Source organism: Anolis sagrei, chromosome 2 (assembly GCF_037176765.1).
Source record: "Anolis sagrei isolate rAnoSag1 chromosome 2, rAnoSag1.mat, whole genome shotgun sequence".
Classification (NCBI taxonomy): Eukaryota; Metazoa; Chordata; class Lepidosauria; order Squamata; family Dactyloidae; genus Anolis; species Anolis sagrei.
The window spans coordinates 193,388,700-193,408,245 of record NC_090022.1 but is presented as its reverse complement, the minus strand read 5'-3'; the positions used below and the strand labels follow the sequence as shown (position 1 = coordinate 193,408,245).

At 41.8% G+C, this 19,546-nt stretch overlaps 1 protein-coding gene across 2 annotated transcripts in view; it reads left to right on the top strand.

Annotated features, from left to right (window-relative positions):
* Window positions 1-18,107, top strand: part of LOC132767618 (caM kinase-like vesicle-associated protein) — a 63,088-nt gene extending 44,981 nt beyond the window's left edge. For both annotated transcript variants that reach the window (XM_060762770.2, XM_060762769.2), the window contains exons 4-11: window positions 2,048-2,122; window positions 7,062-7,200; window positions 7,460-7,580; window positions 8,901-8,976; window positions 10,221-10,357; window positions 11,187-11,265; window positions 14,637-14,724; window positions 16,773-18,107. In XM_060762770.2, the coding sequence (XP_060618753.1) occupies window positions 2,048-2,122; window positions 7,062-7,200; window positions 7,460-7,580; window positions 8,901-8,976; window positions 10,221-10,357; window positions 11,187-11,265; window positions 14,637-14,724; window positions 16,773-16,985 (928 nt within the window). In that variant the 3' untranslated portion in view covers window positions 16,986-18,107. The remainder of the gene's footprint in view (window positions 1-2,047; window positions 2,123-7,061; window positions 7,201-7,459; window positions 7,581-8,900; window positions 8,977-10,220; window positions 10,358-11,186; window positions 11,266-14,636; window positions 14,725-16,772) is intronic.
* Window positions 18,108-19,546: the final 1,439 nt, after the last annotated feature.

The window sequence follows — 19,546 nt, the reverse complement described above, 5'->3', positions numbered from 1 at the left end:
AAGGTCACAGGACCCGCGCAACAATGGGAAAAATGCAAATTTTAAAAATCTGCACAATATTTTTACATGAGAGAACACTGCTCATGGTTTTTAACTGTATTTGATGGATTTTAACTATGAATTTTTTAGTGCTGTTTATGTTTAATTCTAATTTTAATGTTTGCATTTTTGTATATTTTAAATTGTATATGAATGCTTTTATGTCAAGCAGCATTGAATTCCTTTTGGGGAGATAAAGTGGGGTTTAAATATAAATATAATAACAACAACAATAACAAAAACAACCCAAAACCATGGTGATGACAACAAAAAGAAATTTTATACTGGATTGGTCGTTGCCCAGGTCAACAAGGACTACATTTTCTGCTGGAGTACCTAGAACCCCCAACAGATGGCCATCAAGCCTCTGTTGAAAAGCTTCCAAAGAAGGAGCCTCCACTATTGAGGCAGGACATTTTTTGTCAAATCTGCAAATGTTCCCTGGTAATTTGTTCCCTCTTGTCACCTGGCTCTTCTGACCACATCCTGACATTTATTTATTTATTTATTTACAGTATTTTTATTGGGTTCTTGTAGGTTTTTTCGGGCTATATGGCCATGTTCTAGAGGCATTCTCTCCTGACGTTTCGCCTGCATCTATGGCAAGCATCCTCAGAGGTTGTGAGGCTGCTTGCCATAGATGCAGGCGAAACGTCAGGAGAGAATGCCTCTAGAACATGGCCATATAGCCCGAAAAAACCTATAACAATCCAGTGATTCCGGCCATGAAAGCCTTCGACAATACATAGCATTTATATGCCGCCTTTCTCACCCCAAAGGGGACTCAGGGCGGATTACAATGCACACATACACGGCAAACATTCAATGCCTTTTTTTTTTACATGCAAGACATCCAGACAGATAGAGGTCACTCAGCAGTTTTTCCACTTTTAGTTCAGATCCTGGAGGTTGCTCAATTCTGGCCACAGGGGGAGATGTCGCTTCATCCACTATGATGCCAAGCCTTTTGATCATAGTATTTCCTCTTTGCTCTCTGGCATTTTTATGGTGTCATAAATTAACCTCCCCACTTTAAGCGGTCCCTAATTTCTCTACTCACAGCACAGCTATTTTCCAACTGCTTAGGTAAACAGTAAGCTGGGCTATTTAAGTTGAGAGTTCAACCCTGACTCGGGCTTCAAACTTGCCACCTTTCAGTCAGCAGTGATTTATTGCTGCTAGTGATTAACCAGCTGTGCTACCAGCCCGGTTACTCAGCTATACATGTCCCAATATTCATCTGTGAAATATTGAAAAATATGAAGCTGCAATTTTTAGGACAGATTGTTTTTCTATCCCTAGAGGCCAATCAGAGATTGTAACTCTGCTTTGATTTTTAATTTTGTCAAATTACATTGAAAGGTTTCACACTTCTTCAAGACAGCTTTACTGATAACTACCAGACCTTTTAATAAACTCTAATATCCCTAGTCTCTCTTAGCAATTGCATAAAGATTGTGAAGCTCACAAAAACTATCCTCCTGTCATAGAAGTGCTTACAAGAAGAAAAGAAGACATTGATATTTTCCCCCCACTTTAATTTGGTTTCAACTTCTGTAAACCAGACAGCTGCCTTTTGAAAGGTTAAGGACAAAGTTGTTGGAGGTTTTTTATTTTAAAAAAAGGCAAAAGGGAGATAGCATCTTCTAAATTGCAAGTGACACTGCTTACCTTCAAAGCCAGGCACCTCATCTGCCCCACATCATAAATGCTGTTTTTAGCCTCTTTAAAGATTTAAAGGCCAGACATGAATAATTGAGAAAGCCTTAGGGGCAGGCAGGGGTTTCTGCTGACTCGTTCTTTGCAGAAATGGTCCCCCGGGTGCAAAGAACAGAGCCAGACTCGTAGGTGACAGGCGACGCGAGAAAGAACTCCACATGGGAGAAGAAGGAGGCAGGAATCAAGGACCGGGCAGAGCCACTGAGAGAGGGAAGATTTATGGTCAGGCTGGTGCCGTGGGGCCAGTGGGAGGAGGGAGAACTAACCCATCTTCGCCTTCTTTTTCCAGGGTGAGTCACCCCAATATTCTGCAACTGATTGACACATTTGAGACAAGAAAGGAATTTTACATCATCCAAGAGCTGTAAGTGTCACCAGGAGATGGAGGTATTACAATTGTGTCAGTCGGAAACGCATCCAAGAAGCAATTGGATGTCTTCATAAAAGCCTGATCGGGAATGCAAACTGTGCATCAAACATAATGTAACACAACTCTATTTTACTGAAGCAATAATTATATAATATTTTCTCATTTACCCCAAATATGGACAGATCAGGAATATTTTCAGTGATTGAAAAAAAAGGCTTTATTATTTCATAGAATCATGGTGTTGGAAGAGACTGCAAAAGCCATCCAGACTAATCCCCTCCTGCCATGAAAAATACACAGTCAAAGCACCCCTGACAGATGGCCATCCAGCCTCTGCTTCAATGTGGTGGTTCTCTGGAGAATGAGAGGCCACCACATTCCCAGGCAGCAGCATATTTCACTAGCGAGCAGCTCTTCCTGTCAGGAAGCTCTTCTTAATGTTTAGGGTAATTTTTTTGTTCCATGTTCTAGTTTCCAGAGCAGCAGAAAAAAAGTTTGGCCTCTCCTCAATGTGACATCCTTTCAAATATTTCAACATGGCTCTCATGTCCCCTCTCAGCCTTCTTTTCTCCAAGCTAAACATCTCCTGCCCATTCCTCATAGGGCTTGGTTTCCAAACCTTTGATCATTTTGGTTGCCCTTTCTTGAACACTTTTCAGCTTGTCCATATCCTTCTTAAATTGTGGGGCCCAGAAGTGAACACAGTGAGGTCTGACCAAGGCAGAATAGAATAGGACTGTGATTTCCCTCGATCTATAAACTGTGTTCCTCTTGATGCAGCCCAGAATCGTATTGGTATTTTTAGCTGCCAAATCATACTGTTGACTCATGTTCATCTTATGGTCTTCTAAGGGCCTTTCCATACAGCCATATAACCCAGAATATCAAGGCAGATAATCCACAATATCTGCTTTGAACTGGGTTTTCTGAATCCACACTGCCATATGATCCAATTCAATGTGGATTTCTTACAGCTGAATGGAAGGGGCTTGAGACTCCATGATCCCTTTCACATCCTTCCTAGATTCCTGTTTTCAATCCAAGTATGAGTATAACCTATTCTATATGTGTGTTTTATTTTTATTGTTCATTGCCTATGTGTAGCACTGTACATTTCTCCCCATTAAAATTCATTTTGTTAGTCTGAATTATGCTTTGTTGTGTGACTTCAAGTGGTTTTCGACCCATGGTGACGTTATATTGTGATTTTCAGAGAGTATGTGACTTGCCCATGGGTACACCCAGTGAGTTTCCGTAGCCGAGAAGGAATTTGAACCTTGTTCTGTAGAATCATAGTCCAATTCTCAAATGACTACATCACACAGGCTCATTTTATTATACTTTCATCCAACCATCTAAGCATTTATCTTAAGGTGGCATGCATTATCATCTCTCCCCCTGCTGCATTTTATCTTCACAACAACCTTGTGATGTAGATTTATCCGAAATATAATAACTGGCACAAGATTGCTTACTCATCTTCATGGCTAAATAGAGCTTTGAACCCAGGTCTTCCTTATTCTCATCTGACTATATAAGTGTCAGTTTGGTTGGATTAGTACAATATAGAAGACAGAAGTACCTTTTAGCTCCACATTGAGCCAAGAACCATCCATCTTATCTGGCTGAGATGGAGAGAAGGAGAAAATCACATATATGTGATAAAGAGAACAGCAACCATCACATTTTTATATAACAATTTCTCAGCCAGAGCAGCGTCTTTGTGTTGTGAGACCTTTTGTACTTCAGCGGGAGTACGCTTTAAAATCCACCAATAAGATTAACCTGCTGTGGTTTTGTGCCGCTTCCTACTCTGTGTGTGAGCTGGGAATGTGTCCAGTTGGAATTATATCCTGGATGTAGGATGGATTAGTTTCAATTTTGCCAAGGCCTGGATAGGCCAAGATAAAAATAGGCACATCTCCAGGGAAAAGGTGGCAAGCAAACAGTGCCTTCTCCCAAACGGATGTCCATCCCATCTCAGCTAATGTGGTTGTATTTGAATTGCTGTAGTTTGAATAACTGCGGTTTGCCATGGCTCGATACTACTTCTTTATTTATTGTGTCAGAAGCAAATTGAGAATGCAGTTAGAATTTATATAAAATAACCCCACAAAGTTAAAAACTTGGCATTATACTAAATTTCCTTTGACCGAAAGCTGGCCACTTGGAGTGCCTCTGGTGTTGCTGTGAGAAGGTCCTCCATTGTGTATGTGGCAGAGCTCAGATTGCATTGATGCTACTGAATCCTGGGAGTTGTCATTTGGTGCTGCCTTCCAAACTGATTCCAACACCGTTTCAGCTGATGTAATTGTATGCAAAAGAGGACAGGGCTCCTGCATCTTAGGGTGCATTTGCATTACAGAATTAATGCAGTTTGAGACCACTTTAACACCGTAGCCCAATGTTATAGGAGTTATTGTTTGGTAGGAATAATAATAATAATAATAATAATAATAATAATAATAATAAGAGTCGCCTCCGGACTGATATGAGCGGGGTAGAAATAATGCAAATAAATAAATAATACTTTATTTATAGCCTGCCACCATCTCCCCAAGGGGACTCAGGGTGGCTTACATGATGCCAAGCCCAACAGTACAGCAAATATGCAACATAAAATACAAACAGTAAAATATAATGAAAATAAAAATAATACAAAAACAATATAAATGAACACACCACACACTATATAAAATCACAGTAATTGGGCAGGATGGATTGCAAGGATTAAAAGTTTAAAACACTGGGTAAGCAGGCCATGTAGTGGATCAAGAGGATCAAAGGAATGGGGTTAATTGAACTAGAAGACAGAGTAAAGTGCTTCCGAAGACATTTATGCAGGGTTTGATCAAGATCAGGGATTATTGTTCATTCATTGAAGGCACTCTGGAATAGCCATGTTTTCAAACTCTTCCTAAAGACTGCCAGGATGGGGGCTTGCCTAATTTCTCTAATTTCTAGAGCTGGGGGGCCACCACGGAGAAGGCCCTCTCCCTCATCCCAAGTCGCACTTGCGATGGGGATGGGAGCGAGAGAAGGGCCTCTCCACAGGATCTAAGGGATTGTGTAGGTTCATAAAAGGAGATGTGGTCATGAACATAGACGGGTCCCAAATCGTTCAGGGCTTTGTAGGGCGAACCTGTACCTTGAATCGGGATCAGAAAATAAACGGCAGCCAATGGAGCTCTTTAAACAGGGGGGTAGACCGCTCCCTGTAATTCGCACCAGTAAATTGGCAAAGAAGGCTGAATACCTTGTAAAACCACAACTCCCATGATACTATAGCATTGAGCCATGGCAGTGAAGGTGCTCTCAAACTGCATTAATGCACAGCCGTAGAGGTTGTTTGGAAAATGGAATCTCAGCATTGTAAGATGTTATGCACAATAAAACTGTTGACATTCCTTCTTTCTCACAGTTGTTACAGCTAGGGGACTTCTGTTCCTTGTTCCTTCTGGTCACTCCCACCTCATGCTTTCAAGCCACTCGCAATAAAAGATCATTCTCCCTGTGCCAAGTCCTGGCCAGTCTCATTAACTGGGCTACTTGCTTTGACAAAGCTGGGGAAAGTGACTTTTGGACTGCAGTTCCTATAATAACAAAAAATGCCAGCTATCATTGCTCCTCCTAAAGTGTTGGTTATAGTTCCATAAAAGTGAAATTTGTAAGCTCTGCTTTTGAGTATCTAATATGGTATTGTGTGTGGAATGTGGCTGACTTTTTGGAGTTTGTCTTCTTTGTGTCTCAAATCAGATGTTTTCTTCTTCTTCCAGTTCCATTTCTGTACCTAAAGCTTGCAGCAACTGCTACTTTTATTACTGTCTTAAATTTAACAGTGAGTTAAACATACTCAGAAAGGCACTGAGGGTGATAGTTCAAGGGTGTGACATGTATGCCATGCAATATTTATTTCTCTTTCCAATTTGGCCTCCAGACACAAATCCTTATGCATGTACAATGCAAATACGGATTTGGGAGCGTTTGGCCTCCCAGGTGTTTTAGACTCAAGTTTTGAGTTGGCCTAGTTTTTTGTTGTTTATTCATTCAGTCATTTCTGACTTTTTGTGACCTCATGGACCAGCCCACGCCAGAGTTCCCCGTTGGCTGCCACCCCCAGCTCTTCCAAAGTCAAGTCAGTCACTTCAAGGATAACATCCATCCATCTTGCCCTTGCCCTTGCCCTCTTCCTTTTTCCTTCTATTTTCCCCAGTCCTAGTTATAGTTCAACAATATGAGTCAGTGTGGTGTAGTGGCTTGAGCACTGGACTCACATCTCTGAAGACCAGGGTGCAGATCCCCACTTGGCCATGGAAACCTGCTAAGTGATCGGAGATCAGTCACGCTTTCTCAGCCTCAGAGAATGGCAAACCTCTTCTGAACAAATCTTGCCCAGGAAACCCTAGGCAAAATTTGTGATAGGTTTGCCTTAGTGTCGTCATAGATCAGAAACAACTTGAAAGTACATAAAATAATGACAAGATTCTCCACCTCTCTGCTGCCCCTTCAATGCACAAACACTCTTCTACCACCTCATTGCCTTTTTCCAGAGCTAAAACAATCAAATAGATTTGCTGAAGATCAGATATCTGGTTCAGAAAATCACTCACTCCTTGCCCATAAGCCAAATAACGTCACAAAGCCTTGATTTGAATGTCATCGTAAAGCAAAATGTGGGCTCTGGAGTCACTCAGGCCTAGACCTTTCAACTATAGCAGTGCTTCTCAACCTGTGAGTCCCCAGATGTTTTGGCCTTCAACTCCCAGAAATCCTAACAGCCGGTAAACTGGCTGGGATTTCTGGGAGTTGTAGACCAAAACACCTGGGGACCCACAGGTTGAGAACCACTGAAGTACAGTAATGCCAATGGAGAAATGGGGTATACTAACCTTTTCCTAGTTCATTCCACATTTAAAGCTGTGTCCCCTTGCAGGGCTACTGGTGGAGATGTTTTCGACTGGATCCTCGATCAGGGTTACTACACAGAGAAAGATGCCAGCAATGTCATCCGGCAGGTGTTGGAGGCATTAGCTTACCTGCATAACCTGCACATTGTTCACCGCAACCTCAAGGTAAGGAAGGCATCCTGGATCCCAAGTGGAAAATATTCAGGGCAACTCTGCCCCCTCGTGCTTCTGTGTGGGATAGCACTCTTTCAGTGATGCTCGAATGAGTCTTGCTATTGTTTGTGTGCAATGATTAGTGCCTAATATTGGGTTTCTTTCCTTCCTTCCTTCCTTCCTTCCTTCCTTCCTTCCTTCCTTCCTTCCTTCCTTCCTTCCTTCCTCCCTCCCTCCCTCCCTCCCTCCCTGCTGCTGCTGCTTCCTCCAGCTGGAAAATCTCATGTATTACAACCAGAACAACCGCTCCAAGGTGGTGTTGCGGGACTTTTATCTTTCACGTTTTGAGAACGGTGCCATTACCGAACCCTGCGGGACCCCTGAATATTTGGGTATGTATGTGCTTCTGTTCCCAGTGCTGGAATGAAGCCCAATAGTTTCAGTTTCTTCTATCTGCACTGCTCTAAATTGATGTCATGACCTCTCCACAGAAACTGGGAACTTGGTAGACGTGAAAATTTTTTTATCCTGGCAAAGATTCTATGCCCTTGCACAAAAGTCCAAGATAAAAGGGGAATAGTTCTTCCTCTAATAAAATGAACACAGTTTGACACCACTTTAACTAGAATCATAGAATCCTAGAGTTGGAAGAGACCTTGTAGGCCATTCAGTCCAACCCCAATTTGCCAAGAAACAGGAAAATCACATTCAAACACCCCAACAGATGGCCGTCCAGCCTCTGTTTAAAAGCCTCCAAAGGAGGAGCCTCCACCACACACCGGGGCAGAGAGTTCCACTGCTGAACAGCTCTCACAGTCAGGAAGTTCTCTTTCATGTTCAGGTGGAATCTCCTTTCCTGTAGTTTGAAGCTATTGTTCGGCGTCCTAGTCTCTAGGGAAGCAGAAAACAAGCCTGCTCCCTCCTCCCTATGACTTCCCCTCACATATTTATACATGGCCCTCATCATGTCTCCTTTCCGCCTTCTTTTCTGCTGGCTAAACATACCCAGCTCTTTACTACCATAGCTCAAAGCTATGGAATCATGGGAGTTGTTGTTTTACATGGTCTTTAGCCATCTCTGCCAAAGAGGTGGCTCACCAAACTACAACTCTTGTGATTGAATAGTAATGAACCACAGCAGTTAAAGTGGTGCCAAGCTTCATTCATTCTACAGTGTTGATGCACCAAATAAAGCAGGGGTCCTCAAACTTTTTATACAGAGGGCCAGGTCACAGTCCCTCAAACTGTTGAAGGGCCGGATTATAATTTGAAAAAAAAACATGAATGAATTCCTCCACATATCTTATTTGTAGTGCAAAAAAAAAAAAACAACACTTAAAAACAATATAATTAAAATGAAGAGCAATTTTAGCAAATATAAACTTAGTAATTCAATGGGAAATGTGGGCCTGCTTTTGGCTGATAAGATAGGACTATTGTTGTTGTTGTTGTGTGCTTTCAAGTAATTTCAGACTTAGGTTGACCCTGAGTGAGGGCCAGGTAAATGACCTTGGAGTGCCGTAAATGACCTTGGAGTGCCCGTATCCGCCGGGCCTTAGTTTGAGGACCCATGAAATAAAGCATTATCTATTGAATTTCTACCTCCCAGCCAGTTATTAAAAGCACAGGATCTGTGGCAGAAAAATAATAGCCTGCCTCTTGAATGAAATGTCCTATAACATTGCCTGACTCATAAGTCTCTCCCCCTACAGCTCCTGAGGTGGTTGCACGGCAGCGCTATGGGCGTCCTGTCGATTGCTGGGCTGTTGGAGTTATCATGTTTATTCTGTAAGTTTCTCTATTGCGTGTGTGTCTGCTTTTGTTGGGGAGAGGTGGGGAAAGAAATACAAAGGGGAGTCCATAGAGTAAATGTGGCAAAGCCAACATTACTTCTATTCACATCCATGTAAGTCCCCTTTTGGATTGAGCACAGAGGGCTGCTCTCTTGCACTGGCGATCTGCTCCAAAACCTGCCACTCAGGGTCCTTCCAGACAGCACTCTATCCCAGGATCTGATCCTACGTTTTCTGCTTTAAACTGCATTATATGTATCTGCACTGCCAGGTAATCTGGGATAAACAGAAAATCTGGGATCAGATCCTGCAATATAGGGCCTGTCTGGAAGGGCCCTCAGAGCAGCATTTGAACCCTGAGAGGAAAAGATGGGTGCGCTCCATTTGAGAATACATCCTCATTTCAACCAAGCTGCTTCTCTGTGGTCAGAATCACAAAGCTTTTCATTGTCCCAATGTGGCAGGAGAGCCCCAATTAATCCTCTGTCACCAACTTTTCCAGCTGCTTTTAAAACGTCCCAGTTTCGCTTCGCACTTTCCCCCTGCAAACCGAGTTCAAAGTGCAAAGGTAGTTAGCACTCGATTATCTCAGCAGTGAGGAAAGAAGGGGCCAGGTTCTTGCCTTTCCCTCTAGGGTCGAGCAAAAGCAAACTGCTGCAGCGTTTTTTAGCTTGTATGTTCCTCCTCATTAACAACATTGACCATTCTCTGTTGTTGCCTAGTTTTCATCTGTGAAATGTTGGAGGGTATGGAATCAACTCCCAATCTCTCTCCCCCCCCCCCCCCCCCGTATTTCTGGATATACATTGCTGTCTCAACCAGTGTTTTATTTTTTTAATTCCATTACAATTGGCCCTGCCCATAGTGTTTGACTTCTGTGTCTAAACATCATGATTTTACATTGTTGATGTGTTATTTATAATTGGTTTTGTATTGTATTTTTATTTTTTATGATTTACTGCTGTGTTCTTTTATATTGATGTATTGTATTGCTGGGCTTGGCGTCATGTAAGCCGCCCTGAGTCCCCTTGGGGAGATGGTGGCGGGGTAAAAATAAAGTATTATTATTATTATCATCATCATCATCATCATCATTATTATCATTATTATATACACATTGATGTCAGATCTCAGGCAAAGTTAGGCTTAGGCATGCATTAGGGATCATATGTTCTGTTCAGGGTGACTTGGGTCAATGCTTTCTGCTGCTGACCTGCTTCCCTTCTAACACCCAAACAGCCTGTCTGGGAATCCACCTTTCTATGACGACGCAGATGATGACAACAGTGACAGTCACAACCGCCGCATCTTCCGTAAAATCCTGGCTGGGGATTATGACTTTGACTCCCCCTATTGGGATGAAATCTCTCCTGCTGGTAAGAAAAACAAAGCACTGACCCAAATCGCCCTTTAGCTTTGCCTTTCTTTTTATTGAAATAACTGATTAATAATAATGTGTGTGCCTTTAAGTCACCTATCGACTTATAGTTATCCCATACATTTCTCAAATTCAATAAACAATATCCTCTTCTGGGTTGCTGTGAGTTTTCTGGACTGTACGGCCATGCAGCATTCTCTCCTGATATTTCACCCACTTCTATGGCGGGCACCCTCTGAGGTTGTGAGGTCTGTTGGAAACTGGCAAGTGGGGTTTATATATCTGTGGAATGTCCAAGGTAAGAGAAAGAACTCTTGTCTGTTTGAGGCAAGTGTGAATGTTGCAATTGGCCGCCTCGATTAGTATTGAATGGCCTTGCAGCTTCAAAGCCTGGCTGCTTCCTGTCGGAGGGAATCTTTCGTTGGGAGGTGTTAACTGGTCCTCTTCTAACACACCAAATTCTACCAATTTGTTTGATTGATCACATCAAGAACAGGTCTCTAGCCAATGAATTGAACATCATGGCTAGTTGTAAATTGGGGCTTGGACAATCTACGTGCAAGTTTCCCAATAAGCCAAGAAACACATTGGGTGATCTTGAACCCATCAGCTTTTTCTCAGACTAACCAACCTTACAGGGTTGTTGCATGGACATAGTGCTTGCAAGAAGGGCCGTGTATGCAACTTGGGCTCATTAGAGGAATGATGGAATCTAAATATAAATCTCTTGTGTCCTCTAAAGAAATAGAAAATAAGAAAACAAATAAGAAAATATGGCTAAGAAATAACAAATTATGTCTTTTGTAAATGTATTTTTTTCCTTTCAGCCAAAAAGCTGGTGTCACGGCTTATGGAAGTTGATCAGGACCAACGGATCACAGCTCAAGAGGCTTTAGGACACATCTGGTAAGAGGGATTCCTCCTGAAAGGGGGGAATGGGCAATTTATTAGTCTCCCATTGGTACTGTAGTGGAAAGAGTACTGAGGTTGGCATCAAAGCCCTTCTTAGCCATGATACACTGGATTATATGGGATGAACTACTATCACTCTTCTCTATTTTCCCGATTGTTATATGGCTAAAATGACAGGCTGGGTAAAGAGGAAATTCTGCTCTGAGTTACTTGGAGGAACGTGTCTCTTCCAACTCTTTGATTCTATGATTCTATGATTCTATGATTCTATGTCTTCTGAAAACTAGCTCTGCACTTGCATTAGCCAGATACATGGATTCCAGGCATGCAAAAACAGATGATGGAGTTGACTGGGAGTTGACTGGGAGTTGATCATGCTGACTGGGATTGCAGGGAGTTGGAGTTCAAAAGTCTTGGGATGCTGAAGCTTCTCCACCTCAGAGTAGAGGTTCTTAAACAAGCTTTAGCTGATCTAAAAATATATTTTTTGGACTCCTGTTGGGAACAATCTGAAGCGTGTCCTACTTTGTTGCTCTCTAGTAACAAAGAATGCTGCAGAGAAAATCACACCAGAAGGCTCTTGGATACAAGTCTTCCTGTAACATTTTAGAACCTATTTTTAATCTAATCCGGTTGTGTAAAAGCCAGACAATATGGTACAAAAGTGTGAGCATTTAACTTCTGCTTTAGAGATCAGGATTAGGCCCATACTTCACTGCCATATAATCCAGGTTATCAAATAAAATAATCCAGATTATCTGCTTTGAACTGGATTATATGAGTCTGCACTGCTATATAATCCAGTTCAAAGCATATAATCTGGATTTAATAAAACAGTGTAGAAGAGGCCTTAGATTTCCTGCTTATTTTTTATTTATTTACGACATTTATATGCCGCCCTTCTCATCCTGAAGGGGACTCCGAGCAGCTTACAAGGTATATTTTACATACAATATATATTATTAGCATAGTACCATATCAGCATTAACCATTGCTATATTGCACCATACCACTATATCGTAATATTATTAGTAATATTACATGTAATATAAATATATATTTATAATATCATATTATTATTATTGTGAAGAAGCGCTAATCTCACTAGATGCCACCAAAATTATGTGAAGAAGTATTAATCTTCTTTAATGCCACCAATATTCTGTGAGGAACCTTCTTTTCAATATCAATTAAGCTGCCACCGATATGTTTAGAGACGCTGGTTTATGTCTCTGTTTATCTTTAGTTGTGTTGTGAGGTGACTTTGGTAGTGTGGAATGCACCAAGCATAAAAGCAATGGAGGAGGCAGGTTTGAAATACAAAGAGAACAAGTTTTATTGTTAACAGAACGTAATTGTTGCAGTTTTGAGAATTTGAACTTGGCACAAGGCTTGATGTTACAAAATGGCTGGTTTGAGATACATGCTTCTGATGTTACAATTCTACAAACTCCTTCTTAGTGAAGTGCTTATACTACTTCAGAGTTCCCTATTGTGAATATCCACACTGTTTGCCCTATACTCGGAACAAACCACTGATCACCAGTCTTTCCTTACTGGCAATCCTTAAAACCCCCTCTGTTAGATTCTTTTAACCTAAGCAATCTAACAAGGTAACACCTTCAGCTCTCTTGCTGAAGAAATATTCACAAATTCTAAGAACTACTGAATTCTCACAGCTTCACAACAGAGCCCTAACTGGCTCTCCTCTTCCCCGGGTCTCATCCACCGGACTAAACTACTTTCCCCAGAGTCCTTTCTTGACTCTGCTATTTCCCAGAGCCCTTAACTGGCTCTGCTCTTCTCCGGGTCTCATCCACCGGACTGAATATTAACTGACGCTTTCAAACCTTTTATTCCTTAAACTCCGCCCACCTCCTCTGAGGCTGTGTTACCATGGCAACCTATCCCTCACAGTTAGGCCATGGCAATAAATGTAATACATAAATACAGTTTAAATACAGTATAATAAACACTCTATAATAAACATTTCTCTACAATTATTATTATTATTAATTATTATTATTATTATTATTATATTGCATTACATTATAATATTATAAATATTATATGTATATACAATATATTATATTATATTGTTAGAATAGCAAGTGACCTTGGGTAAATAAACACATTTCCTTATTTCTGCTCATACCTCAATCCCCGGCTGACTTGCCAATTGAATTACTTTATATGTCAAGTTATAGTTTCATATTTCTGCAGTTATGCTCTACTTCTATATAATCAGGCATGGCGAAACTTCGGCCCTCCAGGTGTTTTGGACTTCAGTTCCCGAAATTCCTAACAGCCTGCTAACAGCCTGTGACATGATTTTTGTTCCTGAGTTATAAATGTCATTTCCTACTTGGTTCTATCAAAAAAACATGAAAAAGATTTATTAAACTGCAAAAACTTTGGTTTTTGTGAAACATCCTGCAGCACATTTTGCAATAGTTTTTCAATGAATATTTCACTGAGTCTCAACCAATTCAATATAGTTTGTGACATCCACAAAAATGAAGTGTTTGAAGTATAATAACTACTTTATTTATTTATTTATTTATTTCAGAGTTTTGTATACCGAGCTTCTCAACCTCGTTGAGGGACTCAGCCCGGTTTACAACCATAAAAACATACACATTCATTAAAATATCATATATCACAAATTACACATCAACTTTAAAATACACTAAATATAAAACTACAGTGGTCAGTCGTCCTATTAAACTAAGTACAGCACAGATAAACAGGAAATAACACATTCAAACCAGGAACAGATTTTTTTTCCAAATTTTGTTACATAGTGTTATTTGAAAACAGAGACTGGGTACATGTAATGGCTATGAATCTGATTTCCTGTCTAGATAACTGTTCAAAGGATTATAGATAGCCTGTTTTTCCATCTTTTCACTGAAGGGGCTCCTTCATCCCCAATCCAGACTCCTTTTCTAATTTACCTTTCTCTTCCAAAATTCATCTTGCCATCCCCAAGCCCTTTTTTCCCCCAGACTCTCACCTATGAAGACTAGCAAAATCAGATAGCAGAAATATTGAATTTTCTCTCCATTATTGGAAAACTGCTCCTATTATTTATAATAATATTAACAACGACAACAATAATAATGTGTTTCAAACAACAACAACAACTTCTACTACTACTACCACTACTTTATTCTTATACTCCACCACCATCTCCCTGAAGGCCGGCTTACATATGGGACAGAAAGTCCAACAGACAAAAAAGCAAAACAATTCATTAAAACAAAAACACCACTAAAATGTTTCTACTTGATTTATAGAATTCTCCACCTCCACCCCCACTTCCTGAACTCTCACCCCTTATTTTATATTGTCTTTCCCACTAGGATATCTGGAAACATTGCTTCTGAAAAGAACCTCAAGGAAGGGGTCTGCGCCCAGATTGAGAAGAATTTCGCCAAGGCCAAGTGGAGGGTGAGTCCTATTCCACCAAAATGGCACTGTGGTTCGGGGAATAACGGCAGTGGTATGGTATTACGGTACCTTTGCAGAAAGCACCACACTATTAGCAGAAAATTATAAAGACTTGAAAGAACTATTGAGGAATATTAAGAAAGAAAGTCCAAAAGCAAAGTTACAGTTGAACATTAAGAAAACACAAACAATGGCCACATTAATCATTTTAGATAGTGTTAAAAGTGGATGTTGAAAACATTAAAATGATCAGAATGTCTATATCCTTCATCAGTCATAAATAACAGTGCAGACTACAGTCAGGAAATCAGGAAACTAGGACTTGGAAGGACAAATATTGAGAAATTTGATACGATCCTTATCTAGTGTAAAGATGTGTGATTGAATACCAAAGTCATGATCATCCATAGACATATTTCCAGTTTTGATGTATGAGTGTGAAGAATAGAAGGTGAAAAAGAAAGAGACTCAAATAATCTGATTACCCATTGGCCATATCAAAACATTTGACAAATGCATACACATAGTTGTAGCATGATGCTGAAAGAGTGTTCTGTGGATACTGTAAAAAAGAGAGGGATGGTTGGGTCCTGGAGAAAATTAAGCCTGAACTCTGCTCATAATGGGAAACCTGAGGCTGTCATAGGTTGGACATATCATGAGATGACATGACTTTTTAGAAAATATGATCACGCTTGGTGATGTGGAATTCGTACAAGAGGAGGGCAGAGTTAACCAAGGAAGCAGTGAGTTTGCAACATTTGAGTAGGTTGTTTTGGAGGTCTCTCATTTATGGGGTTACCAAGAGCCAAAACTGACTTGACAGCAATAATGTACACCGTAAGTGGAGCCTAAGGCACTTGTAGAAATAATTCCAAACTCTGTATCTTCCAGGAAATCTGTCACAAGAAACTGTCAGTTACTCTCCCTGCTACTGTTGAGAACACCTGCACACATTTTGGGTACTAAGGAGAGTTCTATGGCAGTGTTTTTAAAGCTTTTGAAAGGCTTTCCTTGCACTCAAATTGAGATCATTCTGTCATTTTTTGGGAGGTTGTATCAAAGCACTGCTTTAGCAACTTTCTTATTAATTATGAAGGCTACTCCATTTCTTCGGTGTTCCTCTTGTCCGCAGTAGTAGATCTGGTGGTCATCTGATGTGAAGTGGCCCATTCCGGTCCATTTCAGTTCGCTGACCCCCAGAATGTCTATCTTTAGTCTTGACATCTCACAAATAACAACATCCAATTTGTCCTGGCTCATAGATCTTACATTCCAGGTTTCTATGGTGTGTTGATCTTTAGAGCATCGGATTCATCGTTCACCTCCGCTAGCCTTCCTTCGGCTTTGAGCTAGCTGTGTCATCACATCTGGGGCTAGTTGATCTTATTCTCTGCTCCTCTCCAGTAGCATGTTGGCCATCTTCTGACCTGGGAATCCCATCTTCCAATGGCATACTGACAGTCTCTGGTTGTACTGGTCCATTTAGTTTTCTTGGCAAGAATACTGGGGTGGTTTGCCATTGCCTTCCCCAGTGCATTACTATACTCCAATTGTGTTAAGTTCTATGGGCCACTTGGACCCAATGGCTCCAGCGGGGCTTATGGGCCAAAATTTGTGTTTCATTTTTTAAACATCTGAACAGTGGCACAGCTGGTTAAACCTCTGAGCTGCTGAACTTGTTGACCGAACTATTGGTGGTTCAAATCTAGAAAGCAGGGTTAGCCCCAGTTTCTGCCAACCCAGCAGTTTGAAGGCATACAAATGTGAGATCAATAGGTATTGCTCCGGCGGGAAGGTAATGGCACTTAATGCAGTCATATTGGCCACATGACCTTGGAGGTGTCTACAGGCAGTGCCGACTCTTCAGCTTAAAAATGGCAATGAGCACTGCCCCCCAGAGTCGGACACAACTAGACTTAATGTCAAGGGGAAACCTTTACCTTTTCTTTAAACATTTAAGCAATGAGCACTTGGTCTTGTTTACCAGACCCACGATTAGGTTACATAGCCACTGACAACTTCTGACATTACCTATCTCCTTCCAGAAAGCCATCCGGGTCACTACTTTCATGCAACGTCTCCGGGCCACGGATGTTAGCGGCCGCCTCCCTGTCACTCCCCGCTCCTCCATGAGTGTTGCTCACGAAGTCACCATTGAAGCACCCAGGTCGGCTGAATGTTTGGAGACGCCGTGCCCGCTGGAGGAGGAAGAACAAAAGACAAGCAAGACAGAGGGAGCTGCTGAAAAGGCAGAATAATGGCTCATGCTTCCCCCCGCTCGACCCAATATTTTGAAGCCTTCTCTGCTGAATCCACAGGCCCTGTCTTTGCAAGAGGAGGGCTCTGTGGAGCAGCAGCTTAGGCAAGGTATGTGGGAGATCCACAGCAGTGTTGACCCCTTTCCCCGATCCCTGCCATGGGCCAGGAGCAGGAGCTGCCTGGTGTGGATGGACAGGCAAGTGGAAAAGAAGGACTGATCAACCACATAGAGAGAGATATTCTATCTAGGAAGGAGGGATTGAGGATTAAAGGCAGGATAGGATATGTATCTTGAGTTTATTGTACAAGCCCAAGGCCATGAAAAAAAGGTATAGGCACACAGAACCATACCCTCAAAGCAAACAGAAAGCATGATAACAAAGAATAGGTAGTTGTCAATTGTACAGCCCTTAACCCTGCAACGGAGAATGCACCTAACTCTTTAGCAGGAACGTGGGAGTCCTTTTTAGGCCTTTCCCTAAAAGCCAGCACAATCTGTGCTCTTTGCCATATAGGATCACTTTGCCTCAATGCAGACAAACACCCTTTGCTGAGCAACAAGCCCACTGACCAACACTAGACATGCCCTCTGTTCCTGTGGCTTCACAGGGGCATAGGGGGCTTTCGTCCACAACTCCCTCCCTCACAAAACAATATAGAGGTTGAGTCATGAAGTGGAAAGCGTCCTCTCCCTCGGGAGCCCAGCATTCCTGCATTGGAGCCATCGCACACATTACAAAGACAAAGCCATGGAGCGCTGTTCCCAGAGAAGGAGGCATGAGTCAGATGAGAGTCCACTCTAGGAATTGGAGATCCATTTTCTAGCCTTGTTCTGCCCCACTATGCGCAGCTCCATCTTTCACGTTCAGTAATGGCAGGGCAGTTTGGAGAGAGTTTCACTCTGGCGGTGGATCGCTGCCCTGCTGGTTTGGATCCCAACCTCAGCTGCTGGACTGTGGAGGGAGGGATGGGGTAAGAGGGATGCATGCCCAGGCCAGCTGCATGTTTTATGAAGATGCTATTTTAATACAGAAACCTCCCAGCTGCCCCTCCCCGGTGCTGTCTTTCCCTCTCCCGGGGCAGCTCTGGGAAATAAAATAAACAGGGTCTTTCTCTGGTTACTGGCTATTAATTTTGTGTGCATGTGCTGGTGATAATATTATTGTTTAAGTCAAGCTGCATTTAAAACAGGGACATACTTTGATATCCTTTTCACATCTAAAATGCTTGGAGCCATGGTGCTCCAAGCATTTTAGATCAGGATTAGGCCCATTCTTCACTGTCATGTGGGTAACACATGGGAAGCTCAAGCTGACAAATGAGAGCTCACCCCACCTTGCGGATTCAAACCGCCAACCTTCAGGTCAGCAGTTCAGCTGGAACAAGGGTGTAACCCATTGCACCACAGCAGCTCCTACCCTTCAGGTAAGAGTTCACCTTGGCATAGTTCCACTGTCTGTGTGGGATCCTTCTGGCTTCAAATATAGAAGTCATCTTGACCATCATTGTAAATCTACTCCTTTCCTCAAATCAAGTTAATAGAATATTGTAGAATGGCCTGCCATGTCTCTGCAGTGATCTTAATCCAATTGTTAGTCCTAAATAGGCTACATCTATACCGCATAATTAATGCTGTTTGACACCACTTTCACTGCCGTGGCTCAAGGCTGTGGACTCATGTCAGTTGTATTTTCATAAGCTCCTCAGCCTTCTCTGCAAAAGAGTGCTCTTGCCCATGGCACTGAGACAGGGCAGTTAAAGTGGTGTCAAACTGCATTAATTCTGCTGTGTAGATGCAGCCACAGAAAATATGAGTGGACTTAGTAAATCAATACACAAGTAAATTCAATTGATACATTGGGTCTACTCTAGTTTAAGTGTTAGACTAGGACTCTAGGAGACTAATGTTCAAATCCCTTCTCAGCCATAGAAACCGCAGGGTGAACAAGGACAAATCATTTTCAGCCTCAGTGGAAGACAATTGAAATTCCTCTCTGGAAAAATCTTGCCAAGAAAACCCCATGATAGGTTCACCTTACGGTCACCATAAGTCAGAAATCACTGAAAGCACACAACAAAACGCTACACTAAGCATTTAACTCACTATATCCTGCTCCGTTTTCAACTGATCCAGGCCTGACACTTTGTGGATCCATTTGCATTGTTGCACAGAATTAATTTATGTGATGGACAGAACCCTACATACACATAGGTGATCCCTGGTGGTCAAGTATGATTGCTTTCCAAGGAAAGAGTCTTAGTGGGGGGTCCACAAATGACTGTAGAGACCTATTCTGGATCTGCATGGTCTTTTGTATTTCCAGATATAAGGCAGTCACAACAAGAGTTTGCTTGATATGCCTTCCTCTTGACACATTCCTCTTTCTCCCTCCATTTGTGCCTCTTCAAATTTCACAGCACTGTTGGTCACAGCTGACCTCCAGTTAGAATGCTTGAGAGCCAGGGCTTCCCAGTTCTTGGTGTTTATTCCACATTTTTTTATTCCCATCTTTAAATCTCTTTTGCTGTCCACCAACATTCTGGTTTCTGTTTTTGAGCT